This window comes from Gadus morhua, chromosome 2, assembly GCF_902167405.1.
Source record: "Gadus morhua chromosome 2, gadMor3.0, whole genome shotgun sequence".
NCBI lineage: Eukaryota > Metazoa > Chordata > Actinopteri > Gadiformes > Gadidae > Gadus > Gadus morhua.
In genome coordinates this window covers 7,725,448-7,751,379 of record NC_044049.1, presented here as the reverse complement: position 1 = coordinate 7,751,379, position 25,932 = coordinate 7,725,448, and the positions used below count along the sequence as shown (strand labels likewise).

The window sequence follows — 25,932 nt, the reverse complement described above, 5'->3', positions numbered from 1 at the left end:
AACTCCTCCATGTACTCCGAGCTGGTTGGGGGAAAGAGAGGGAGAACAAGAGAGAACGAGAACGAGAGAGAGAGAGAGAACGAGAGAGAGAGAGAGAACGAGAACGAGAACGAGAGAGAGAGAGAACGAGAGAGAGAGAGAGAACGAGAGAGAGAGAGAGAACGAGAGAGAGAGAACGAGAACGAGAACGAGAGAGAGAGAGAACGAGACAGACAGACAGACCGACAGACAGAGAGATAGAGAGAGAGAGAGAAAGAGAGAGAGAGAGAGATGTGAGTGAACTCCACACATCCACACGTCGTGACGTCGTAATGCCTCGGAAAAGGCACCTCGACGTCACGAAAAGACTGCGCCTTGAGTTCGGAGCAAAGTAGAACGTTCACAAACGTGGAGGCAGAGACCGGCAAAAAACATAGGATCTGACACCTATTTCTCTAAATGACGGGCTTATTTCTGTCTATTTTTGTCACAGTGTCAAAATGCCATAATTACTATGTTGAAGATCACACAAGACAAAGCCTACACAGGGTGTTTGTTGAACATGATGGGCAGGAACTCGTCCACGGGCAGCATCCTCTTCAGCGGCTCGGCTTTTAGCAGCTTCATGGCCCCCTCCAGCGACATCATGTAGCCCAGCGTCCAATAGGAGTAGTCCGCCTCCACCAGGTTATGAATATTAGGCACCGACTTCTCCGGGCGGTCCACCTGCATACGCTTCCGTCCGATGTAGCTGTTTGAAAAGAGAACGGGGGTGGAAAGGGGAAACAACGTGAACGGTGATGGGCGGAGGAATGGAAAATTCCCCAGTGGGCAGAGTTTGGAGCCGATGACTCGTAAAAAACAAATTGACGTTTCAACAAGCTCACATGCTTCTCTAGCCCCTTCAGGCATCGAGAGTTATGACCCCTTAACTCAAACTGCAGAGACCAGCTCCGGCCTGATTCTCTAGTCTGGGCCAGAGGGTGGTTAACCTCACCCTGTTGCAATGCACCTTAAAAGGTGACATATTATACCACCGGGTTGAATGTGAAAAGCCATTACAAGCCGTTTTAAAAATCGGCCTCTTCTTACGTCACAAGTGTTCGTGACGCCTAGATGTGTTCTGGATTGATCAGTCTACCAGCCTACCCAGTGTTATAATATGTCACCTTTAACTTTGTCACTGCTTACTAGCAAGCATGTCTGAATATGTTAAAAGACGTTTCTAAAAATAAGAATCCCCAGGATGATTTGCTAATCACTGACATGAGGTCCCAGCGCAGTCCTTCCCTGTCCACCTCGATCATCAAGTTCTTCAGGCGCCGTTTGAAGAAGATCTCGAAGCGGAGGTCGTCCTCGATCACCAGGGACGTCTGCAGACCTCGATCCACGATCTAGGGGCCAGACACGACACACGACGGGGCTCCGTCAGCGAGCGCCAATGAGGGCAATGAACGCATACAACCAGAATTAAACAAAAACTACAAATCGATTTTGACAGAGTGCATAGGAGCCAGCATTTCATTCAGAATGATTGGGATACTTTTTGAGGGGTAATTTGATAGGCTTTTTGGTCTCGCACCTCTTTCCAGATCTTGTAGTGGGAGAGGAAGCAGCCCAGCTCTCCCTTGGTCAGTGGACGGCCGTGGTAGGGGTCACTGTACCCAGGAAGCATGTGGATGCCCATCGCATTGATCTCACTGATGTTCATGGCTCTGCGACAGACAGGAGGGAGAACATACATCAGGAGGGGAAATAAAGCAGAATGGTAAAGACGGAAACATGAAAAAAAATTCTCATTTAGGCACATAGCAGACGCTTTTATCTAAAGCGACTTACAATAAGTAAGAAACTTGAAAAGAAAACGTACTTTCCATCCACGGCTTCGATAACCTTTGATGCGATTTCCTGCTCGTACAGCGTCCTCAGCATGCGTTCTCGGCGGTCCGTTCTCTTCTTCAAGTTTATCATGAAAACCTGCACACACAGCACAACAAACCAGCACATGTCAGCCCAGACACTCGCCAGTAGATGGCGACATTCTGCAAAGAAAGTGACAAAAACTCTGGCATTTGTTCAGTGTTCATCTTCACAAAGCCCCCACTTTACTCACCTCGTCAAAGCCCAGTTTGTCTGGCTGTTTAGTCGGGGGAGGAATGTATTTCGAGGGCATCACTGGGGGGTGTCGCACTATGTAGTGAGAGGGGAAGATGAACACAGAAAAGGGTCAACAGAAATGCATGCTGGGAGACAGAAGTAACACGAAAGCGTTGAGAACAAGACTGCGTCTATGGAAGCCACCGTGGGGTCAAATGCGTGCCAACTCACCATTAACCTCCAGCAAGGCATGCAAGAAACTATCCGCCTCGTCCTTCAGTGAATTGTGAGCCCGTAACGGAACCGGGAAGTAACCGAAGGTCTCTTGGTTACATACAAACATTTGTACATCTGCAAAGAGAAAATAGGAACAAATGTCATTTGTTTTTTGTTTTAGTCACAAGTTAACTCAAGGCGAACAGCACCCAAAGGGGGCTTTTTCAGGGGAACTGCAGTTCATTTATAGATACTTCAAATTTTGGTATAAGTACCAATAACAGGTAATGTACATATGTAGTGTGTCAAACATAAACATGGTCCAACCGAGACACACAAGGTGGACCGTTCATAACAATGTCTAACATGTGATAAACATCAAACAGAAACAAAGGGGAAAACAAGGCATAACAAAAACGATAACGATAACCAAGGCCTCAGATAAATATATGATTCACATCTAACAATAACATGTGATAACCAAGGCCTAACATAAACATAAACAAGGATATACACAGTCGAACAGAAACAGGTGATAAACATGGTATAACATACCCATCCTATAAACAACGTCGGAAAATAAACATGTGATGAGCATGGCATAACACATTAACGGACGAATCCCCCATACCTGCCATGCGGGCGGAGAAGGCGAACACGATGATGTCGTCGAAGGCCCAGCTGTAGTCCGGGTGCGGCGGGTGGAAGGCCAGCTGCCTGGACGCCTCCTTCCTCAGGTCGATCAGGAAGGTGGAGTGGACCATGGGCACGGCGAAGCAACCCCTCCGCTGCTGCTTCCTTATGGGAATGTAGGCCGGCGTGCGTTTATAATAACCCTGCAAGATGGTAAATGGTTAAATGGACTGCATTTATAAAGCGCTTTCACCCAAAGCGCTTTACAATATTGCCCTAAGGAGGAGCCGGGGATCGAACTAGCAACCTGGCGGTTACCAGCCGACCCACTCTACCTCCTGTTTCTACTCTGAGAGGAGTGGGACCAAAACAGCTGAGAATTCTAATATCTCATCAAAGATGAGTGAATTCAGGTCCAGGTTATTTAGCAGCGTGCAAGAGGTTAAGGCTTCTTGCATCGAGAATGCCTACAGATAGGCAGCAGACGTTGGCTGTCGAACACACTTTGTTTCGGATTAGCATTCGAAGACGCTGGTCACTATACAATCCTGCCCGCCTTTTCTCATTAAATGACCCCCATGGACATGAACTAATACGCTTGACCAAACACACAAAGTACCTGGGAGGTCATACCACACCAGAAGTTGGAATAGGCGGCGCGCGATTCCAGCATTGGCGCAACGATGGTCTTGTCCTCTTCGATGAGCTTCCACAGGACTTCCGGATTGATGAGGAGGTTGTCACAATCCACGGCCTAAAACCAGAAAGGAAAAAAAAACAATAGTTTGAGAAAGTTGTCTTTTTCAAAAGAAAAGCTGATTTGAGAAGAAACAAACTGAATAGAAAACCCGTAAGTCTTTGGATGTCTAAAGAAAGTGGTATGATTGAAAGAACATATGCTCTCTGCTGATATTAACAATAATGCTTGAGTTTACGAAATAGAAAAACGGGATTACAGTTTGAGGGTTTATTTTGAGTTGAGCTTTGTAGCGAGTTCTACTGGCCTCTCCTTGAACTGCTGGCCTCTACTTGAAACTTGAATCAAAAGCAGTGAACATAGGCGGTCAGGACACCCATTCATAGAGATAAAATTGCACATGTTGCAAAGAGCCACGGACCTGAGCATTCATCAGAACCGCGCCATTGTAATGAAAGTAACCCAAGAAGAACCAAACCCTGCCGCTGTGCCCGTTCTCCATCAGCCCTAGACAGCCCCATCTGTTATAATGTGCAAAATGTCCCCCCCCCCCCCCCACCCCCCTCCCATACACAAACACACACGCACACAGACGCTCACACACAGACAGACAAAAAGGCACTCACAGACAAACACACACACACAGACCCACACATGCGCACACACACACACACACACACACACACACACACACACACACACACACACACACACACACACACCAAGAAGTAGTCGGCCCACATCTCCCTGGCCGAGTCCAGCGCTGCTTGGCGCAGCTTCATCACATGGGCATAGCGTAGATTGGTCCACTGCTTCGGACTGTCCCCGTCCGGATACTCACTAAAAAAACAACAACAAACAAACAAAAACACAAAACAGACACACCGACACAAAGGGGAACGTCAACACCTGGCATTGTCTCCATAGGATCCGTGTCAAACTCTCATGTAACGCTAGACTCGCGGGAACTGACCTGGGCTGCTCCTTCGGCCTCCATTCCACATAGTGGTAGAGGTTCTGGACCGTGGTGAGCCAGTCTCGGAGGATGGACGTGGTGTTGTCTTCGTTGTGATCCGTTGCAACCCTGTCGCGTGAAAAAAACAAAAGTCATCTCCATCAATGCCAGGAAAGTAGGCTTTGAGCTGCACATTAAGGGGGCCGGCAGTAAGAGACTTCACATGCATGGTGTTACTATAGCGCTGAAGCCAGACCGGATTCGAGTTGAGACTTGAACCGATTGAAAGGATAAACCACGAGGCTCAAAGAACAATAGTTCTCAGTGGGCTTTGTGATAGTTTATCATCTGTGTCTCCCAGGAGGACACGCCTAGACAAAAATACACTTTTATCACGCTGTGGCGCTTCTGGTTGTCTTAATTCTAGGGGATATGATCTACTTCTTGGCAATGATCCAAATGACATTAGGATAAGTAAAAACTGCCGGGTCTGCAGTTATCTGAGGACGGGGAACAGGAAAACAAAGAAGGCAGGATGTGTGTACATGTGCGCAGTGCGTCAACACAGCCCTGGGCAGACGGGCACATTCGATTGAATGCCGTGTGGATTCTAAATCAAGCCACATGTTGGGCTCTTCTCATTCCATTCGCCTGGCTCTAGGTCTATGTGGAAGAGGAAGGGGCGGGGGAATCATGTTACAACTCGACAAAATCTCTGTCTCTCTCTCCCCCTCTATATACAAGAGTCTGTAGCCTTTCTATGGATGGCAGACAGCCAAGTCAGGTTCTCCCCGCTGCTGATGTCACATCAGCCCGTGAGAACACTGCAGCTGCCCACTAAACCGTCTATCCCCTCGCTCCCGGCTATCCAAACGCCAGTCTCCCCTGACCGGTCGGGCCCGGCTGCCCGGACAGCCGTCTTCTGCCACGTGCTTGACTCTCTCTCGCTAGAGAATCTGTTTTTGCATTGCTATTCCATGTGTTAACTTAAAGGATTGTAGGCATGCATGCAGTGTGTGCATGTGTTTACAGAAGCAAATGGTATGTATTCCAAATGGTTTGGTTAAGACCTCAGCGTGCAATGTTTACGAGATGTGACAGTCGTTTACATTTGTCCCTCGGAAAGCCCACAGCTATGTGTGCTGGTGTGGTTTCACCTATAGAACATCTCTTTTTGTGTAAAACAAACTTATTAGGAATAAACAAGTAAAACTGAGATAAATATGGGAAATTGGACGCAACAAAAAAACAATGTCAAAGACTTAATCTCATTTAATCCATCGCCCTCCATCAAGCTTTCAACATTTGGTTGTTTGAATAGGTCTATGGCTGGTATCCACGGGTGCATTAAAATTCTACTGCCTTACTTGCCTCAGGGGACGTCTTGCAGCTCACAGGTGCTGTGCATTGAGGAAGTTAAGGAAGTGCCAAGGTTCCTCTCTTTTAACATTTGTGTGCATACAACCAAATACCATTCCAGACATTCCTTTCAACACTCGTGCATACTTGATGAATCCTCTTCATATGGTATCCTAGTTAAATTATTCAAATGATTATAAAAAGGTAAAAAAAAGGTAAAAAAATAAAAAAAATAAAAAAGGTAAAATGGGTTAGGGTCATATACAAACGGATTGGTTAGGCTCTACTGAGCCTATATGGAGAACCCTAACACTGATTTACCAATGCAGTTGAACAGTGTCGAACTATAGCGCCCAATGAGATATGGGTGTGTGTGTGAGTGGAAACTTGGTGGAAGCTAGGACTCTTCTACACTGAGAAGTGGGCAATGGAAGAGATCCCCATCTTTGAAAAAGTTTCATTAGCACCCCTTCTGGCTATATACAATGGTCCCCACCATCTGCCCTCCACGTATACACATTAGAGGCATACGGGGCTTGCTGTACGAAGTGTCTGCGTGAGAGCTCATCGCTGTGACTTTACATGGCCGGGGGTTGCAACATATTTAGTCCCACCATATTTAGTCCCAGGCGTTAATTCATGGGTCTAAAAGTCTATTCATTTGAATCCAACATGTCAGGAAGAATTATATGAAGTAGAACGTAGAGGGAAGAGTTGACTGCACATGACAGCAACTAAGCGCTACATTAAAGTTAGATCGACGAGACCTAACGGCAACGCACAGCATTATAATAGGCTTTCCCCCCCTACTGGAAATGATTCCACTACGTGTCATTAACCAAGAGATGTGGTTGTGACTAACGTCGGTACCGTTACTCTGCACGTAGATCGGTTGTAGTTATCAACTTCAGGACTTACCATACAGCTAGACGGTCCTTCGGGTAGTTAAGACGTTCGATACCCCCTAGGAAGTAAGGCAGAGAATGCTCTGCGTTCCGGCATATAAGGGCGATAAGAACCCGCGGTGCCAGAATTGGAGATTCGGGGCTCCATCGTTCCTCTGGAAAATATCCCCAAGATGGTCTGCACGCTAGGTATGCGAAGATCAGAGCGCCGTACAGAGAAATAAAGCGGTGCATTGCCAAAATACACCAGGAAAAATAAATTATAGAAAGATGAAGTGTCTGAAGTCTTGTAGCTGAAGGATATAGCTTCCAAATGTACCCTTTCTAGGCTCACAAGACCATCGCTATAACGCTAATATTCTCTGCAGCCCTCGGATGTGACAACACCGCCAAGTTGCACTTTAAAGGGGACGTCCCGATGTACTCTTAAAGGGGATGGACTTTGGAGCCCAGTGCAGTTTGATTTGCAACTGTAATTATACAATTAGACCTGCCCAAAGAACATGAACGATCTTGATTTAGTGATTTTTTTTTTTTAAATATACACAACTGCACGTTCTTCAAAACTTTTAATGATTTTTTTCAGTTCAGACCAGCTTTCGACCAAATGATTAGATCACACACACACACACACACACACACACACACACACACACACACACACACACACACACACACACACACACACACACACACACACACACACACACACACACACACACACACACATTCTCTCCTAGAGACGGACTTTGACCCTTTGTTTGTTACAACTTGCATATTTAACAAAATGTACATTCTGTCTCAGTCCTCCAGGTAGCAAAGGAGCAAACCCTAAAGCCGTGCGCCTGATCCAGGCTTCTCTACGGTGATCGTCAGGTCAGCAGCAGCCGGGCCATCGATGAGCCAGAAGAGCTCTCCTTCAGTTGGCAAAACCCGGGCTGCGGGGAACGCTGGGCCTTCCCGCCCCTCCAGCACTTCCTGTGAACAAAAAGAAAAGAATGAATGTCCCCATTGCTTATCGTCTGTCAGTGATTTTAATCCTGTGTATAATCACTGTCTAAACACATGTTTAGGCACTGTATAAATACGAATTTTGGACAGTGTTTCCGTCTGATTCTCTGTTATAAACGAACTTAATATCTCTCCGTCGCTTGGACGAATAATGTAAAACACAACCATACTGATGTATACCTCCAAGTAACAGCGTTACAAATTGTTACACAGTTAGATACACAACGAGTTACCTTCAACACGGGCGCCTTGCTGCCACCCGTCGACACGAACACCACACAGCGCGCCGAGTTCACCACGGGAAGGGTCATGGTGACGCGTTGTGGGGGGGGCTTGGGGGAGTCGCTGATGGGGGCCACGATCCTCGCAGTTTCCTGAAATAGGGGAAAATACAATGCAAATAAACAGGAACCTCCCTCAACAATTCTCTTATATAATCCACAGGTCCGTATAGTGTAGATCCCAAGACCCTGACGAACGTTACCAGGGTCAAACCCAGGCCCGCCGCTCCCTATACGCAGAGTGCGCAGAGTGCTTAGGGCACCAAGTACCTGAGGGGGCACCAAAAATTAAGGTTTGTAAAAAAATAAAAATAAAAATACATTTTTTAATTAAAATAATATGTAAATTAGTTATGAAGAGGCCCACCGTTGTTTGTTCCCCCCCGCCCTGGTCAATCCCCAATGTCTGCAGATCAAGATGACCCGAATATGGAATAGTTTGAATAGCTCTTGAGCCGTTTGCTGCCACCAAAATGGAAGCATGAAAAGCACCACACAAACTGAAACATGTATCTAACGAAGCCATTCTCCAGTGATAGAAGACAACATTTTGTTCATAAATGTGTTATGCGCACCCATAATGAGAGACATGCACTCACAAGGCCAAAGAATGTCTTTGTGGCAAGTGAAAGGGAGTGACTGAGAAGGCAGAGATAATACATATTGTTGTGAAATGGCACATAATCAGGAACCACAGCAAGGAGTCACAGCCAATGGGTGGTAGGGCCTTAATGAATAGGTGGGCAATGCAATCTGTTTCACATGTAGGCTCGCATTGAAAGACATTTGAGATTCGACTTCAAATGCTGTTTTATTCCCCCTCTGAAAACAGAATATATGTTAGTCATGGTTAAACATGCATTTTCATATTTTGGGAAATATCCACCCAAAAGTGTTTATAAACATACAGAAATAGGTTACATATGGAGTCCGTTTTGTTCACTTATGTTCCAATTTGATATATCATTAGCAAAATACGAGTTTAAGTCAAATGGAGACTTTAAATGTGCTGCAGGTTTAGAAAGAGCAACGAGCAGGCCGTCACAGGGCCATGGTTAATGCTAGGGTTGAGGTTAGCTGCACACTGGCAGAAGGGCATCTCGTTCCAGTCGACGGTTCCAGAATGACCGGTTTTGAACGGGCAGCTTTGGAGAAAAGTGCAGACTGTAACGTGCCTCTTTAAACATGCATGTACTCATTATCCCTTCATTTGGAGCCAAAACTAAGCACTCGTGAGAGTTTTTTTTAATCTGCATTTACATCGAGGTACACCTTCTCTATAGTTTCATATCCCGACAGTGGGATAATTGGACTGGAACTGTTCAAAAGGAATATCGAGCCACATTCACAACAGTGTTGCTGAGCATTGTTCTCACCTCCAGAAGAGGATGGCCTGGGAAGAGGGAGCAGGTGTGGCCGTCTGGGCCCATTCCCAGCAGCAGCATGTCAAACACGGGCTTGTCGTTTCCGGGGAACACCTGCTGTGATCAATAGATCCAGAGCACTATTGTGTCACCAAGTCTATGGACAATAATACAGTTGAGAGGTACGAGACAATTGGAAAAAATGATGTTCCAGCCGTACCTCCTTCAGTTTACGAGCATAATCCTCCGCACACTCATTCACTGGCAGCGAAGAGTCGATGGACAGGATCGCAGTCTCTGGGATGTTGATCTTGGTGAACAGTTGATTCTGATCCGACGCACGCACACGCACACACACACGCACACACACACACCAATTGTTTTTAAATTCAGTGCTATGCTGTGTATATTATTCGAGTGAAACATGACACATTTAAACATCGGGCTTTACCTTGTAAAGCCCATAGGTGCTCTCTGGGTCATTGGAAGGGACCAGCCGCTCATCACAAAACCCGACCACCCACTTGCTGCAGTCCAGGTTGGGCAGAGCGGGCAGCTCCTTGCTCAGCATGGACACCAGGCTGCCACCTGAGAGACCCAGGGTGAAGCGACCACGCGACGCAATGGCCTTCCCTGCCCGAGATGACACGAGCTCAGCCAGCACTGGGCCGAGCTCGGCTGAGGATGGGAACACCACAACTCTTCTGGCTGCCATTGCGAACCGCTCTGCTTCCTGCAGATTGAATAAATACTTGAGTCTTCTACCTAGTTGGGTTAAAGTCTGAGTAAAGGGAAATGGTTATGGTGTGTTACAGCAAAACGTCCATCACACAAGGAAGTAGATCTCGGAAAGGATTTTGCAACAGCTTATTTTGCAACAGAATACCACTGTGCTCTCAACATTAATGAATAATACCGTACATGTTTCATCTTAACGTTATTAGTCAAATACAATGTACACAATGATTTAAGTGGACGCTCTATCAACATCCACTGTTATAAACAAATGGATTCTACAAACTCCATTCATGCACCTATCGTGCATGACGTGCATCTAGTATGTAATGTCAAACTGAAGATGCGGTAAAGCATGATTCTTTCATTCTCAACACATAAAACGCATGCTGATGCAACAGGACCGAACACTACGAACAATCTCACATTTATAAACTAGTTCCCAATAGAAATAAGGAATACCTGCTGATAAATCCTGGTTGGAGTAAGCTGAATGCTGGAAATATCTGTCGGCAAATCGAATAGACTATTCTGCTTCCTGGATCTACTTCCATTAGCCAATCATATAGGGGATTCAAATGACGAAGCGCTGTGAGACAATTTAATAAGTAAAATAAATAACAACTATTTATTTGCTTGAAAAACTTGGGAATAAGAACAAGACTTTCGTATAGCAGTATTTCTAATCGAAGTAGTCGGACGTTTAAAGCCAGTGGGGTCGCCGCCAACCAGTATTGTACAAGCATTAACTTGTTGAAACTATTGCGCCGCTGCGCTCTCTCATGGCCACATAAAGTCGGTGCAATTGATTAGAACTAGCAAACATGTTTTAAGCAGGCCTATAGAGGCCATAGGTCTGGGTTGTTAAAATTAAATTATTATCGTTATGTGTTAACCTCAAAACACGAGAAATCTAAAAGGAATGTCGGTTGCCTTTTCATATGTCCGATCAGATTATGGTTACAATAAATGAATCCCAGGCCACCGTTCAGATAACAACATAGGATATAATTATCAGTTAGTCGGTAATCACCTCATCAATTCAATGCCACGTGGTTTGACAGCAATGGGTTGCATCGAGCCAGTGATGGAGCCGCATGCGTTTGCGTTGAGGCGAGTTTGTTGGTGTTTGGTGGCGACAAGTTCTTACTATTTTGGTCCTAAAGGCTATATTTGCGATTCTCCTCCGCTCCGATAGATGGAAACGATGGCTTTTTTGACAATTGGCACTAAACGCAAGCTCTACTCCAAGTAGGACATTGTCCTATCGCAGTGTAGCCTATTCTAACAAATATACTTTATATCAATAACAGGACTGCTTCATCCGACAGTAATTGCAGTGTAACAACCCTCTTCTTATATAGGCTACTAACTGTTACGATTTTATCATGTCGACAAATTTCTCTTTTAACTCACAGCTTGTCTCTATCATGGATGCGTTATCCAAAACGGCTGTATTGGAAATAGGTAAATTAGTCCAGATCGAATCAAAGATGCTAAAAATAGAGATTAATCGGGGACGAAATGAAATCGCATCACTCACAGAGAAATTGCAGTTGATGGAGAAGCTGCTTTGGATTGCCCAAGGACACCGGCAGGACACCGCGGGACGATCAATCACACGGGATTCAGAAATTACTTGCGGCGAATTAGATGGTGGCGCTACAATCCAACCAATAAAAAGGTAGGAAGATCCAACAACATTAAATCCACATACTACTACACTATAACACCTTGCAATAACGGCACGTTAACTGCAACATTGGTTTGCCTCCTATACTCTAGTGAAAGTTTACAGGAAAGCATATGTCCCTCCACTGAGACAACTAATGAAGATGAAGAAAGCTTACATCAAGTAAGTTTTACTATTTAGTTGGTACCACTCTGATTTACGATAGGCCTCTGTTTAGTCAGCTGACCATGTCATGTGTTTCCTCCCAGCGGTACACAGACAAATCAAAAGAACAGCCTGTAATCAGCGTAATTAAAGAGGAGCCACCCGAAGAGCAGACCTCTGAATTAAGTACACAGCAAGAACTAGAAACCGATACAAGTGAGTAACCTGATATATAAAATAAGCAAAAGTGTGCAATGTAAAATTGACTAAAGTGTGAAATGGTAAACAAGTCAGGTTTGCAATTTTATTTATTGCATTTAGATTATTTTTTACTTTCAACAGGAGAAGCAGAACTGCAAACCCAACCTGAGAAGAGGTGGTCAGATGTTCCAATTCATCCAAAATCAGCGTCAAGTGTACAACTGTTCATTCCCTGCTTTTCCATCACCCAGACTCTTGCCTCATCCAATGCGGCTGCACCAGCAGGGTTCCATGAAACCCCATGCGATCAGAACCCCTTGCTTAGGCCAACACCTGCCTCACACAACAACAACAATAACAACAAAATGGACACCAGTGGGAAGACACTAGTTTGCCGGAATGCGGCCTCCAAGGGCCTGGGCCCGGCCAGGAGCCTTGCCCCAGCCAAGAGCACAAGGATCCAGGGACTACTGTGGAACTCTGAGATGTCCAAGAGGTTTGGTTGCGCTCAGTGCGGAAAGAGCTTCCGCTGTTTCAGCCAGCTGGAGATCCACCAGCGGAGCCACACCGGGGAGAAGCCTTTCAGGTGCACGCTATGTGGGAAGCGTTACGCGCAGAAGGGCCACCTGTACACGCACCAACGCACCCACACCGGAGAGAAGCCGTATGGCTGTCCCATCTGCGGCAAGGGCTTCATCCAGAAGTGCACCCTGGACATGCACCAGCGCACGCACACCGGGGAGAAGCCGTTTGTCTGTGGTCAGTGTGGTAAAGGATTCACCAAGAATTGTAATCTCAAAAAGCACCTGGCCGTGCACGCGGACGTGGTGGACGGACACTCGTATAACGGGGAATCGATAGCCAGACATGGTCGCCCTGTTGGATTAGGACCAACCAACACCACCACAACCACCACCACACACATTTCTGTCACTCAATTTTAATTTGTCAGCGTTACACGCTCAATCACATTTGACCGAAAATAAATTAATTTGGTTCTACACTTTGGATGTCTTCTTTTTGTGATGTATCAAAAGGACATTTTGTTTGAATGTTATTGTTTCCCCTCACTCACCTTCACATTCTGATAATTATGAAGTTTATTATTGAACCTGTTGAAAAATATATTCATATTGTAATAACATATTAATAATGTTGTCATATTTTGTCAACTACAAAATGTACATTTATTCAGTGAAAAGACAAATAATTGATTAGAAAATAATGAATATGAAAGACAAAATACATTAAGATTATTATACAATAATACGCACATATACATATACAAATATGATATATAACTATATCCTATATGCAAATTGTATTGAAAGGCCATTTGGCGTCTATGGAGAATATTATCATGCAAATGTTATCAAGTGCTACCGATGCATGGTCTCATCAAGTTACCGATGGTTAGAACGAAGACGAAAATAACCTAATCATCGACCAGTCCGTTCTTAGAATACATCCCATAGACCAGTCCTACACATAGCATCTTTCCCACAATCCCTTGCGGCAGCAGGCTTCTGCCAGTCAGTTGTTTCAGAAGTAACGTTGGGTCCGCTCGATCTGCAGGATTTCCCCTCAAAAAATATTATACAGCGAATTTGTCAACATGATGTGCGACACCACTAACAGAAGTTTCAGAACTAATCTGGCCACTATTTTGGAACAACTGACCAACGCAGCCTTAGTTGAAATAAGCAAGCTTGCCGATGACTGCTCCGCCGTCCTCCACACAGAGATATCGCAACAGAAGAGTGAAAACGATGCATTAAAAAAGAAATGCTATTCACTTGAGATTCAACTGAGGGCAGCCAGAGAAACACAGCACTATCCAAACGACACTCTTGACCATCGACCGAGTGGGACTCATGGCCTGGAAAAACGTGTACAAGGTAGGTATTGAACAGTGTGTAAGCTACACGGCGACAGAGGTGGGGGTGGCCATTCTTAATTTACATCCATGGGGCTGGCAACCCCCAGAACGGCCTCAGCAACCCCGGGTACATGTCGATGTTTTTCCTTTTACACATTACAATGGTTGATCTGATGGATAGTGGATCTAATCGATAAAAATTCGATTAGACGACTAGTTTTACTTTGAGAAGAATTAACTTCTCAATCAAGCATATATAAACACAAACACACACACACACACACACACACACACACACACACACACACACACATACACACACACACACACACACACACACACACACACACACACACACACACACACACACACACACACACACACACACACACACACACTCACAAATACAAACATATTTAATTCATACACGGCCACCTTGTACTAGTGTTGCACAATGTTGTATCAAAAGGACCTTAAATAAATAACACCTATACATAATGCCATCAAGAACATATTCTTTCTCCACAGTAGGGTAGCTTCCTCAAACGAATTCATTGTTTCTTCAGTGCAAGCTGAAGATTTACACACATTTCTCGTTTATATAGAGCAGCAACAGCATCCCCCAACGATTGAAGGCATTTTTGGAAAGGACTGGTGCAGTGACCTATGGAGAGAAGAAAGAGTTGCCACGGAAAGGAAAGAGAGAATGGAAGCTTCTGCCACCAGAGAAGTGTTACCACAGGTACTTAATTATAACACAATGGGCCCCTTTATAACAATGATGTAATTAATAATATCAATTGCAGTCATTTGCATATATTACTTATATGGGCCTGTTATATTGATCTACCATGGGTGTAGCTGTTCGAGTGATCAACGGTTCGGTTCGGTTTACGGTTTTTGGTCGCTGTTTTCGGTTCGGTACTATATTTTCCCCTAAGAAACAGGGGTAAGTTTGGGTTTGGCAAATTTATAAACCTCAGGATGGACTCAATATGTCAGCAAATGCCCCGTTCCTTGTCTGTGCCCTAACATGAAAGAATATAGACAATGTGATAATGAGTTGTTCCATAGGTTTTTTATATCTTCATCCTTATATCGATGTCGTGGTGGTAAAATTTTGGCTGAAGGCTATATGGAGAGTAAATCAGTGTGTTTATGTTTAGGTTTATCCCATGCGAGCCTCGCACTGGCCAAAAATACATTTGGATGGTTTCGCCATCAACGGCTATACATGTTTGATGTGCACCTACTAGTATAATGTGCATCGATCGAAGACGATCGCACATTGATCGGCCACTTTTATTTTGGCTTTGCATTCGTCCAAAAAGAATCCTAATGTTCCCAGACGTAAATGTTGCAGACGAATCTAACAACTGCTGGTGCTCACCCTTCTATACCTTTATGATCTCTACTGACCAGCGAACACTCAGCGCTGCACTCACTGAAGTTATTGATGGTCATTATTGTTACTGGCTGTGTTTAATAGCAAAGAATAATAAGTCCAGCTATTATTAAGTAGCTGATCACTGTGTATAGCAACTATACTACTGTGATTCCAAAATGTGCAAACAATTATATTTGTTTTCTCAGCAGTACCATATTTTTATCCGGCTACTAATAACTATTGTGTTATTTTTCTGTGCATTGCAGGCAATAAACCTGATAGACAGTGATCCCGACCTAATATTTGTGAAAGAGGAGGCATACGATGACCAGCCAATCGGTCAACAGATGAGAACCAGGGATCACAGAAAAAGTATGTTCCTCTTGATAAACCCCCCCCCGAAAAAAACGAAATCAGAACCATTGCTGTAATCATCTGTACTTGATTACGTGTGCCGCGTCCATCTTCACAGGCGGGCCTACGTTCGAGGAGAGCTCCCTTCACAGAACCGTCCCCAACGAGCTTCGCCTTCACGCGAGAGACTTACACAACTTCACCATGAACGCCAACAGCCAGACGCAGCAGCAACCAGGCACACAGCCCTCCGTGCCGCTCATAGAGCATCTGATTGCAGACTCGGGGCTGAGCACCTTTGTCGACAACACAAACCCTTCCCAATCCACCGGGGAATACTCAGACTGTATGAACAATGCCCACAGCAACGGCAACAACAACGCCAACGCGGGTAAACAATTGGCTGTGGACCAGCGGGTTAGGAAGCCACTGAAAACCTTTGAGTGCCTGTTCTGCGGGAAGATATTCAACTATCTCAGCAGTTTGAAAGTACACATCCGGAGACACTCTGGCGAGAAGCCCTTCAGTTGCCCCGTTTGTGGGAAGCGGTTCGCTCAAAAAACGTATCTGAAACTACACCAACGAGTGCATTCCGGGGAAAAGCCTTACAGTTGCCAGCAATGTGGCAAAAGCTTTTCCCAGAAGAGCTCCTTGAACATCCACTTACGGACACATACGGGAGAAAAGCCCTATAGCTGTGTTGATTGTGGGAAGAGTTATGCGTACAAGTACGGTTTTAATCATCACCAGTGTTTTAATTGATCTAATTAAAAGCTGCCGTTTGTAAGACATGAGCTGTAAGGGGGATCAGAAAAGAGCATCATAAACGCGCCTCTCTCCCCCCCCCCCCCTACCTCCTCTGTAGCTTTACCATCTGGGAGAAATCCCCTGATCATTCAGAAATATAAATATTTGAACTGACCCAAAACAGAATTTCTGAGAAGTGTGCCCACACGTCACTAAAAGTTTTGCAACTATATAGTATTGAACTATTGAGCTAACTATATAGTAGTATAGCATGTGTTATTGAAGTGTATGTATCTTAATATATGAGAGTAATGAGTGTTCTATGATTGATATTGTATTGATGCACCCAGAAGAAGGCATTATATCACGTTTACACTGCCAATTCCTATTCAGAGTCCTCAAACCGAAACACAATAAAATGTGTTACACTTGTGATGTTAGATTAGTTATATGTCTACATTTAAATAATAAAACCTTTTTTGTTTTGACACCCCTTTGAGTCTGGAATTCATGGTCACACATATACATATATATAACAACGTAGTCTGTTGAAGAAAATAATAGGTTGTTATTTGTTTTTGTCTGTAGCCAATATAAAGCAGGTAATTGTTTCTCCCCAGGTTAAAGACAAATATTCTCATTTACAAGTCGTATATAAGGAAATACTACAATGTTTTGCCACAAGAGTGAGTGAATGATTTAACAAAAACCTATTTGATGTTAGTAAACCATATCTAAATTCTTAGTTTAATCTATTTTATCTAATCTCAGAATTTTCTCTAATTTTCTCGTCTTCCCCCTTCCACCATTTAATAGATTTCCTTCGTCATTCAAAAAAAGAAAAATCAGTATAGCTTGCACCATTGTTTTATAGTAATGTTTGCATACAATGTCTTCTTAAAGACATTGTATGTCTTAAATAAATACAGAAATAATGGAATGTACAAACTTCCAAAATACAAAATAGAAAAGGCTAAACAATAAATAAATACAGTTTTTATTAATTTTTTTGTTATTATTAGTAGGCTCCCAGTGTTATTATTAATTACATGTCATGAACAATTATACATTAAATATGTGAGATGAATGACATTTACAATCACATTTGAGGCATTTTGAAAACGCTTTTATCAAAAGCGACTTGCAAAATTGTTTTACACACTACGAGGGCAGAGGCGGCGCCGACCATGCAAGGCGACAGCCATGACGTTCTAACAGTTTTATATAGCCTATTCATACATTTAAAGAGATTACATCCTTATATTTGTACATGGCTGTGCAACTGCTCTCAACCTTTTTAGATTAAACGATCGATCTATGTTGCTTCAAACAACAATGGAAAGGTGTCACTAGTTTAGAAAGCAAAACCCATAGATCAGAGCCGATATATTATATATGCTCTGCTCTATGGTAAAAATGATTTATGAATATACATAGAGAGAGAGAGAGAGAGAGCCTCTTAATAGCTCTGCCAAATAGGTTTTCATAGAAGGCCGGAACAGTTCTTTTAGGAGATGGAACTGTTGTGAAGGAAGGAAGGGGACCAAAATAAAAGTTACAATCTAAACGCTATTTCCGGAGGAAGTAAAGTGTCAGCTGCTTACCGTTATCAAAGTACTTTAGGTTCGGTCATAAGACCAACATATATTTTAAAGGCGATTAAAGGCATTCCACCTGCTTGCCATCATCGCTATTCAGCCGGAGTGCAGCGTAATCGCAACTTGGAAATATGAACACGGAAAAGGACTTTTCCCCTTTGACGCCCAATATAGTCAGAGCACTGAATGATAAACTGTATGAAAAGAGGAAAGTCGCCGCGTTAGAGATCGAAAAGCTGGTCCGTGAGTTTGTGGCCCAGAACAACTCGACTCAGATCAGGCACGTGATCCAAATACTAGCCTCGGAGTTTGCATTGTCACAGCATCCTCACAGTCGCAAAGGAGGTCTCATTGGGCTGGCAGCCTGCTCCATTGCTCTCGGTAAGGACTCGGGTCTGTATTTGAAGGAACTGATTGAACCCGTGCTTACATGCTTCAATGATTCCGACAGTCGTCTGCGATACTATGCCTGCGAGGCCCTTTACAACATTGTCAAGGTAGCGAGAGGAGCTGTACTGCCTCATTTTAACCTGCTTTTTGATGGCCTGAGCAAACTGGCAGCGGATCCCGACCCCAATGTGAAGAGTGGATCTGAACTCCTGGATAGATTGCTAAAGGATATAGTGACGGAGAGTAACAAATTTGACTTAGTAGCGTTTGTACCACTTTTGAGAGAGAGGATCTACTCCAACAACCAATATGCACGTCAATTCATCATTTCTTGGATACTGGTCCTGGAGTCTGTGCCAGACATCCACCTCTTGGATTACCTCCCGGAGATCCTCGACGGGTTGTTCCAGATCCTGGGAGACAACAGCAAGGAGATCCGGCGGATGTGTGAGATGGTCCTTGGGGAGTTCCTCAAAGAGATCAAGAAGACCCCGTCCAGTGTCAAATTTGCTGAGATGGCCAATATTCTGGTGATCCACTGCCAGGTCGTCGACGAGACCAAAATCACCAACGACCTGATCCAGCTGACGTCCATGACCTGGATGAGGGAGTTCATCACGCTCTCAGGGAGGGTGCTGCTCCCGTACTCCTCCGGCATCCTCACGGCGGTGCTGCCCTGCCTCTCCTACGACGACCGCAAGAAGTCCACCAAAGAGGCGGCGAGTGCCTGCAACCACAGCCTCATGAAGCTGATCACCCCGGAGGATGACGAGGAGGAGGAGGAGGAGGAGGAAGAGGAGAACAAGACGGCCACTGGATCGCCGCCGCACAAGGACCAGCCCAAGGCAGAGGGTGACGGCAGCGACCTGCTGGACGCCTCCCAGGAATCCGGAGCCCTCAGTAACATCAGCTTCTTCTCCCAGACGAGCACCGACCGGCCTCACGTGTCCCTGGACCTGGACGGCATCGTTCAGGTGCTGGACCGCCACCTCCACGACTCCTCCACCGGCATGATGACGCGGATCGCCGTGTTAAAATGGCTGTACCACCTGTACATCAAGACGCCGAGGAAGATGTTCCGGCACACGGACAGCCTGTTCCCCATGCTGCTGAAGACCCTGTCGGACGAGTCGGACGAGGTGATCCTGAAGGATCTGGAGGTGCTGGCGGAGATCGCCTCGTCCCCCGCCGGCCAGACGGACTTGTCGGCTTCTTGTGACAGCGGTGATCAGCGGCTGGAGCTCAAGGTGCCCTCGGCGGCGGGGGCCAAGCCGGGATACCTCACGCCTAGCGGGGGCTCCAAAGCGGTGGACGCGTCGCCGTCCACCCCCAGCATGAACTCCTACTTCTACAAGTTCATGATCAACCTGCTGCGGCGCTTCAGCCTGGAGAGGAAGCTCCTGGAGAACCGGGGCGGCTTCATCATCCGGCAGCTGTGTCTGCTGCTCCACGCCGAGAACATCTTCCACTCCATGGCGGACATCCTGCTGAAGGAGGAGGACCTGAAGTTCGCCTCCACCATGGTGCAGACGCTCAACACCATCCTGCTGACCTCGGCCGAGCTCTTCCAGCTCCGCAACCAGCTCAAGGACCTGCACACCCAGGAGAGCTGCGCCCTGTTCTGCTGCCTGTACCGGTCCTGGTGCCACAACCCGGTGGCCACGGTGTCGCTGTGCTTCCTCACGCAGAACTACCGGCACGCCTACGACCTCATCCAGAAGTTCGGCGACCTGGAGGTGTCTGTGGACTTCCTGATGGAGGTGGACAAGCTGGTGCAGCTCATCGAGAGCCCCATCTTCACCTACCTGCGGCTGCAGCTGCTGGACGTGGAGAACAACCCCTACCTGATCAAGGCACTGTACGGCCTGCTGATGCTGCTGCCCCAGAGCCAGGCTTTCCAGCTGCTGTCCCACCGCCTGCGCTGCGTGCCCAACCCCGAGCTCCTGAGGACGGCAGACGACTCTGCGTCGGCGGAGCCCCGCGCGCAGCAGGTGGCTGCCCGGCGGGCCTCCCACGCGCCGATGGACTACCGCGAGCTGCTGGAGCACTTTGACCGGGTCCAGAGCAAGCACCTGGAGGTCAGGCACCAGCGCTCGGGCCGCGCCACCGACCTCTCCGACAGGAAGTTAATGTGATTACTAGGGCGTCTTGTAGCAAACTCTGTTACGGATGAGCTATGACTAAAGTTATTGCAAGAAATTGGTTGACTTTAGTAGAGCAGAGGTTGTTGTTGTTTTTTTAAACATGCTTCCGTGGCCAAAAATTGTTTTGCTGTATAACTTAAAACTGACAAAAATCAAGAATTTAAGAAATAGTTGTACTTTTGTAGGTGAGAACAAGCACTCGTACATTATGTATCAAAATATTGTAATTATTTTGACTGGGATTCAAAGTGTATTTAAGATGTCAGAGACTTTAAATGGTCAACGTGAGAAGGCACCTTAAACGTTGATTGATGTACGTACGCAATTGTACGCACATAATCGTACAATTATGTGTATATGCCTTGCAATGTTGTGCAGTACATTCCCGTCTCACTTTATGATGTTTTTTTTACGGATTTGTGGATTATCTGGAATTTTCAGCTCTGTATGAACAACATTTTACTTCAGCCTCTTGGCACCTGGGTAGGAATTAAATTGGTATTGTATTTGCCAAAAAGATTGACTTCATTATTAACTTGTATATGAATGAAACTTTGTGTGCACAGGATTGCATTGGTTTGTTGTCACAGCCATCGGTTGTTGTTTGTCTTTAGGGAAACAATGCCACATGTTATGTTGCTTTTTTGTTACACATAATTATATATGGAACATTTTACACATGTCTGTCATGTTTTTTGAGAAAGAAAATCATGTGCATTATCATTCCTTTTCATTATACCCAAATAAATTGTATTGTGGAAAAATCTGATTCCCATTATAACATGATGAATAAAATCTAGACCTATATAACATAGTAAACATCCATAGTACTATTTCATATTATTTTTGTGACGAGTGAGGATCAATCTATACAATGTTCACTGTATATATGTTTATATTACATCTTTTTATTTTAAATGCAAGTAGGCCTACATCTTTATAAAGTCAATAGACCTCTACAGAATACATATGTCATAGTTACAAACACCAAATTGAAATAAACATAGTTAAACCGAAAAACGAACAAGTTAACAAACACAAACTTTATAAACACTATAACTGGACTCCACTGAACGTGAAAACAATTGTTATAGTTTTGATTTTGGTGATAACTGAACAACAAACCCATTCCAAAAAATTAATACAATCACTCAGGCTTTAAATGTCAAAATGGAAAAGAGCAATGTGAATACAGAAAAAGAAAATAACCTTTTATTGTGTTTGCTTATGTAACACATGCTTGACTCTTGATGATGTTGAAAATGGAAAATAGTCATTAGACACATTTAAAAATAGAGCTGCTAGCCAAAGCTAAATTAACCTTGTTGCTACGGCCAGCAGCTAAATTTCAACCCAGGTCCACTGACCCTAACCCAAATAAACCTGTCTTTCTATTTATACCTACCAATTCTGCTATTTATTTTTCCTATGATCTGCCAATTATTGCATCATGCATGTATGATATCTATTTGTATGATCAATAGAAAGACATACAAATATCCCCCCTCCTAAAGCACCGTGTTTCATGGTCCTCAGTTCTCTATTCTCATGCCTCAAGTTCAAATATTTGACCCTCACTTTGGTCTCTAATTTCATTCGTGTGCCGCTCAAAACAGGTCCCAGGCGGCCCCCTGGGCTTTATTCTGCGTGTGGCGTTTATTTATAATCCGGGACTCATGCATGCCAGGCATTACGCAGCACAACACATGGTATGCCATGGAAGACGTGCAATTGACACTTTTATCCCTGAACAACGCCAGGGTTTTTATAGAGACAGCCTTTCAGGGTCGTGGGAGGGGAACGGGTAACGCTAGCTTGTGGTCCTCCCCTGAGCCCGCTGAGGACACTTGACGCTGTCATCTGAGCAACAACCTTTCCTGTCCAATTTGTGAAGATTATTTTAATCAGACCTCGGCGCTAACTTGCAAACATCGTTTTTTTATAACCCGTCTTAAGGACAGCTGCAAAAAAAAAGCCGAGGCACTGGTGACTCCCACTGCCGGCCGCTGTCCATCGTAGCACGCTCTTCCTTTGATGGAGGAGTTGGCGGTGAGCAGTATGCTTGAGAAGCCCTGCGAGTCCTTCAAGGAGGGCATGAGCAGTGATGACCCGGAGGCCTGCAGGCAACATGGGTTAATGCTGAAGCTGTTCTGTCTGGAAGACCTGGAACCTATCTGTACACTCTGTGAGAAAGCCCCGAGCCACGATGGACACAGGCTCTACGCCTTGAGGGAGGGAACACTTGATTGCAAGGTAATATAATCATACATTTGTTTGTTTTTTTTGTTAATTTAATTTAGGTTATGGTTTAAGTGTCGGAAATAGAGTCTGTCTTCTGATACCTTGCGAATTAGGCCATGACTCTTATGACCTTTGTTATCAGCTCATAGCTCCTCATAAAAAAAGAAGATAAAAAGTCTTTAAATGGAATCAAAATACAGGAATTACATTGCCCCTGATTCAATCATATACAATAAACTTCACTTGATTTACACATATGTAAATTTATTAAATGGATATAGGTATTGCTTATTGTCATTTCAAGTGGTTGTTTGCGTTAGGGTTAGAGGCATGCTCAACACGTCTGCCATTGGAATTTATTGTTGTGATATTATTTTCCAGCCCAGGGAATACAACCTTGCTGCCCCCGTAATCCTCCCGTACCCCATAACAGTAACATGTTTGAAGCTCTGGGCAGCAGTCAATCATACTCTAATTATAGAATCATATTTCTGGTGGGCCACACCTAAAACCCCTGAGGTTGTTGAAACAAGACTCCCCAGTAGGTATCCTAAATGTGACGCCGTCGCCACAGTCACCCAGCTCTGACTTATGCCTTCTTTAACAGAATCCTAGGAACCCCGATTCCATTAAGGCCATCAGAGGTCGTCTTAAGTTCTATCCTCTTAAGTTCCCCCCCTCTGACGTTGCATTGACATTAGGGCTCAGCACTGTACGTTCAACAATGTAATTTCTGGCCGCATTGTGCAGCTTAACTTGCAGGGCGAACTGCGGCCGCGGAACAGTGTGTGCAGCTGAAAGGCCCGCATTGTTGCGGACGGCTTGGACAGTATCATGCCAGTGTGACCCTTTCTTAAAAGTGTTGATGCCTTGTGACTGACCTTCTAGGCGGAACTCAAAAGTGCACTGTTGGCTCTAAAAGAGAAGCTGCCACTATACAAGAAGGCTCACGCTCTCTGCGAGCACACGGCAGAGCATATTAAGGTACCCTGCACCAACATCCAAAACACACAACTCTACTGCCTCATGGATCAACCCCTTGTGCCAACAGAACAGGAAAAAAATAACTGATTTGTTTTTCTTCCCCAACCCCCCCCTCTCTAGATGCAAGCAGAACACACAGAGAAGCAAATAAAAGAGGAATTTGATGCGATGCGTCAGTTTCTGAAGGAGGAAGAAGAGGCCCGACTGGGTCTTTTAAAGGCAGAGGTGGATCACAAGACGGGGATGATTAACCAGAGTATTGAGGACATGAAGAGCGAGCTGGGAATCCTCACCAACTCCATCTACGCTGCGGAGCAGGACATGAGATTGTCAGACATCCCCTTCCTACAAGTAAACTAAACAGACACAATGCTGATGTACAATATGTTTGAATACATGTGTGATCTGTATGCACTGTACATTGTGTTATATCCCTACTTTTACTTTTCAGAATTACAAAGAAACGATCAAAAGGTATGCAACCTGCAGTCCTATGAAAGCTCTGAGCAAATCTAATGCGGGCAATACATGGAAGATACAATGGAAGTATTTAAAAAACAAAGTCTTATCGTAACACCTCACATTTCAGGGTTTTGAGAGTTCCAGTGGACCCGTATCTGAGGCCGGGATCACTCGTGGACGTGGCTAAACACATCGGCTCCCTGAAATACAAAGTGTGGGAGAAGATGAAGAAGAGGATTCACTTCAGTGAGTTCAGCTGCTGAGTGACGCCGGCTGCCATCTATGCGTTGTCTCTGAGCTCCATTACTCATCTCTCGGTTCTGCGTGTCGTTCCCCCCAGCGCCTGTAATCCTGGACCCCAACACAGCCGCCAGCTGCTTCATCCTGTCAGAGGACCTCACCTCTCTGCAGTCCTGCGCGCATATCTTCAATCTCCCGGACAACCCCGAGCGCTTCGACAAAAGCGCCGAGATGCTCGGCGCCGAGGGCTTCTGCACCGGACGCCACAGCTGGGACATCGACGTCAAGGACAACACCTACTGGGTGGTGGGCGTGGCCAGTGACTCCATCAACAGGAAGGGGAAGCACGTTCTGACCCCGGCCGAGGGCTTCTGGACTATCCGTTTTCGTAACAATGAGCACAAGGCCTGCACCGCGCCTTGGGAGCCCCTGGTCATGAGCAAGCCTCCCCAGGTGGTCCGGGTGGTCTTGGACATGGACCGATGCAAGGTGACCTTCTATGACCCCGGGGAGAGGACCCCGCTCTACACCTTCACAGGCATCATTACCCCAAGGGCCTTCCCGTACTTCTGCAGCGCCTGCAAGGAGCACCCGTTGAAGGTTCTACCCGCCAGGATCTCCCTGTTGACAGACTGATTCACTGATCTGCCAAAGTGTTGGAGAAACTTCCAACGATAATCCTTTGAAAAAAATATGCTTTAACCTGAATAAAAAAAACGGGATAGCCTTTTCATTATACATATGCATGCGAGTACCTCAGCAAAGTAGAATGTGGAGTGGTTTGTATCACATTGTGAACAGAAGCGCGCATTCATTTCACACAGGTGGTTAGGTTTTAAAATATTTATTATGACTCAGTCAACAAATCTATTTCAAATCTGATCCAGATCCGAATAAAATAAAGTATTTATTTATTCCTATGAAGTTATCCTAATGGTAAGACAATATGATTAGGGTGACAAATCTGCAAATAAAGAATTATCACTGACATCCATATGCTTTCCTTTTCTTCAGAAGAAAAAGAGACATTTCCAATTAATATATTATAAAGTTTAAACACATAACATTTTTTTTAAGACCTGTGCCAAGACATAATTGGAGGTATTTCATACAGGTTAGGTGGGTTTAATTCTGTCATTTTATATTAAAATGTTAAAAAACACTATATCTATTATTAGAGTAATCGATCAATTGGGGATACGCAACAGCTTTTGACTCCTGCTTCCCTCAGTGTTA

The 25,932-nt window shown here is 45.0% G+C and overlaps 6 protein-coding genes and 1 long non-coding RNA gene across 10 annotated transcripts in view; 4 read left to right on the top strand and 3 right to left on the bottom strand.

Moving 5' to 3' along the window:
- colgalt1a (collagen beta(1-O)galactosyltransferase 1a) overlaps positions 1–7,247 on the bottom strand; it is an 8,847-nt gene extending 1,600 nt beyond the window's left edge. Inside the window, exons 1-12 of the mRNA XM_030381481.1 lie at positions 6,855–7,247; positions 4,596–4,706; positions 4,345–4,462; positions 3,545–3,679; positions 2,924–3,128; positions 2,308–2,427; positions 2,093–2,169; positions 1,850–1,956; positions 1,562–1,694; positions 1,246–1,373; positions 524–730; positions 1–21 (exon numbers count right to left, since the gene is read on the bottom strand). The exon at positions 1–21 is cut by the window's left edge and continues 1,600 nt beyond it. Of these exons, the coding sequence (XP_030237341.1) occupies positions 1–21; positions 524–730; positions 1,246–1,373; positions 1,562–1,694; positions 1,850–1,956; positions 2,093–2,169; positions 2,308–2,427; positions 2,924–3,128; positions 3,545–3,679; positions 4,345–4,462; positions 4,596–4,706; positions 6,855–7,075 (1,583 nt within the window). The 5' untranslated portion in view covers positions 7,076–7,247. The remainder of the gene's footprint in view (positions 22–523; positions 731–1,245; positions 1,374–1,561; positions 1,695–1,849; positions 1,957–2,092; positions 2,170–2,307; positions 2,428–2,923; positions 3,129–3,544; positions 3,680–4,344; positions 4,463–4,595; positions 4,707–6,854) is intronic.
- Positions 7,248–7,393: 146 nt separating this feature from the next.
- pgls (6-phosphogluconolactonase) lies at positions 7,394–12,101 on the bottom strand. 3 transcript variants are annotated; one of them, XM_030381535.1, is made up of 6 exons: positions 11,776–12,101; positions 9,949–10,230; positions 9,718–9,825; positions 9,510–9,614; positions 8,086–8,226; positions 7,394–7,819 (listed from the first exon to the last, which is right to left on the bottom strand). In XM_030381535.1, exons 2-6 carry the CDS (start codon positions 10,210–10,212, stop codon positions 7,673–7,675), a joined length of 765 nt encoding a protein of 254 aa, XP_030237395.1. In that variant the 5' UTR covers positions 10,213–10,230; positions 11,776–12,101; the 3' UTR covers positions 7,394–7,672. The 3 variants fall into 3 exon arrangements, with proteins under 3 accessions (XP_030237395.1, XP_030237385.1, XP_030237403.1); XM_030381525.1 differs by lacking the exon at positions 11,776–12,101 and adding an exon at positions 10,695–10,937; XM_030381543.1 differs by lacking the exon at positions 11,776–12,101 and adding an exon at positions 10,695–10,936 and having other exon boundaries at positions 9,510–9,611.
- LOC115561436 (zinc finger protein 239) lies at positions 11,320–13,276 on the top strand. Of its 2 annotated transcripts, none has more exons than XM_030381489.1 (4): positions 11,320–11,916; positions 12,018–12,087; positions 12,174–12,285; positions 12,391–13,276. In XM_030381489.1, the coding sequence occupies exons 1-4, from the start codon at positions 11,621–11,623 to the stop codon at positions 13,212–13,214; spliced, it is 1,302 nt and encodes a 433-aa protein (XP_030237349.1). In that variant the 5' UTR covers positions 11,320–11,620; the 3' UTR covers positions 13,215–13,276. The 2 variants fall into 2 exon arrangements, with proteins under 2 accessions (XP_030237349.1, XP_030237358.1); XM_030381498.1 differs by having other exon boundaries at positions 11,323–11,916; positions 12,412–13,276.
- A 498-nt stretch (positions 13,277–13,774) lies between these two features.
- LOC115561445 (zinc finger protein 567) lies at positions 13,775–17,129 on the top strand. Its single transcript, XM_030381512.1, has 4 exons — positions 13,775–14,168; positions 14,755–14,891; positions 15,803–15,908; positions 16,009–17,129. Exons 1-4 carry the CDS (start codon positions 13,886–13,888, stop codon positions 16,650–16,652), a joined length of 1,170 nt encoding a protein of 389 aa, XP_030237372.1. The 5' UTR covers positions 13,775–13,885; the 3' UTR covers positions 16,653–17,129.
- A 1,081-nt stretch (positions 17,130–18,210) lies between these two features.
- On the top strand, positions 18,211–21,592 carry vac14 (vac14 homolog (S. cerevisiae)). Its single transcript, XM_030381395.1, has one exon. It carries the CDS (start codon positions 18,367–18,369, stop codon positions 20,758–20,760), a length of 2,394 nt encoding a protein of 797 aa, XP_030237255.1. The 5' UTR covers positions 18,211–18,366; the 3' UTR covers positions 20,761–21,592.
- A 769-nt stretch (positions 21,593–22,361) lies between these two features.
- trim35-13 (tripartite motif containing 35-13) lies at positions 22,362–25,686 on the top strand. Its single transcript, XM_030381417.1, has 6 exons — positions 22,362–23,022; positions 23,899–23,994; positions 24,115–24,345; positions 24,446–24,468; positions 24,584–24,702; positions 24,797–25,686. Exons 1-6 carry the CDS (start codon positions 22,804–22,806, stop codon positions 25,330–25,332), a joined length of 1,224 nt encoding a protein of 407 aa, XP_030237277.1. The 5' UTR covers positions 22,362–22,803; the 3' UTR covers positions 25,333–25,686.
- On the bottom strand, positions 23,254–24,801 carry LOC115561390 (uncharacterized). The gene is made up of 2 exons (XR_003979911.1): positions 24,577–24,801; positions 23,254–24,296 (listed from the first exon to the last, which is right to left on the bottom strand). It is a non-coding gene; the product is annotated as an uncharacterized LOC115561390 (long non-coding RNA).
- Positions 25,687–25,932: the final 246 nt, after the last annotated feature.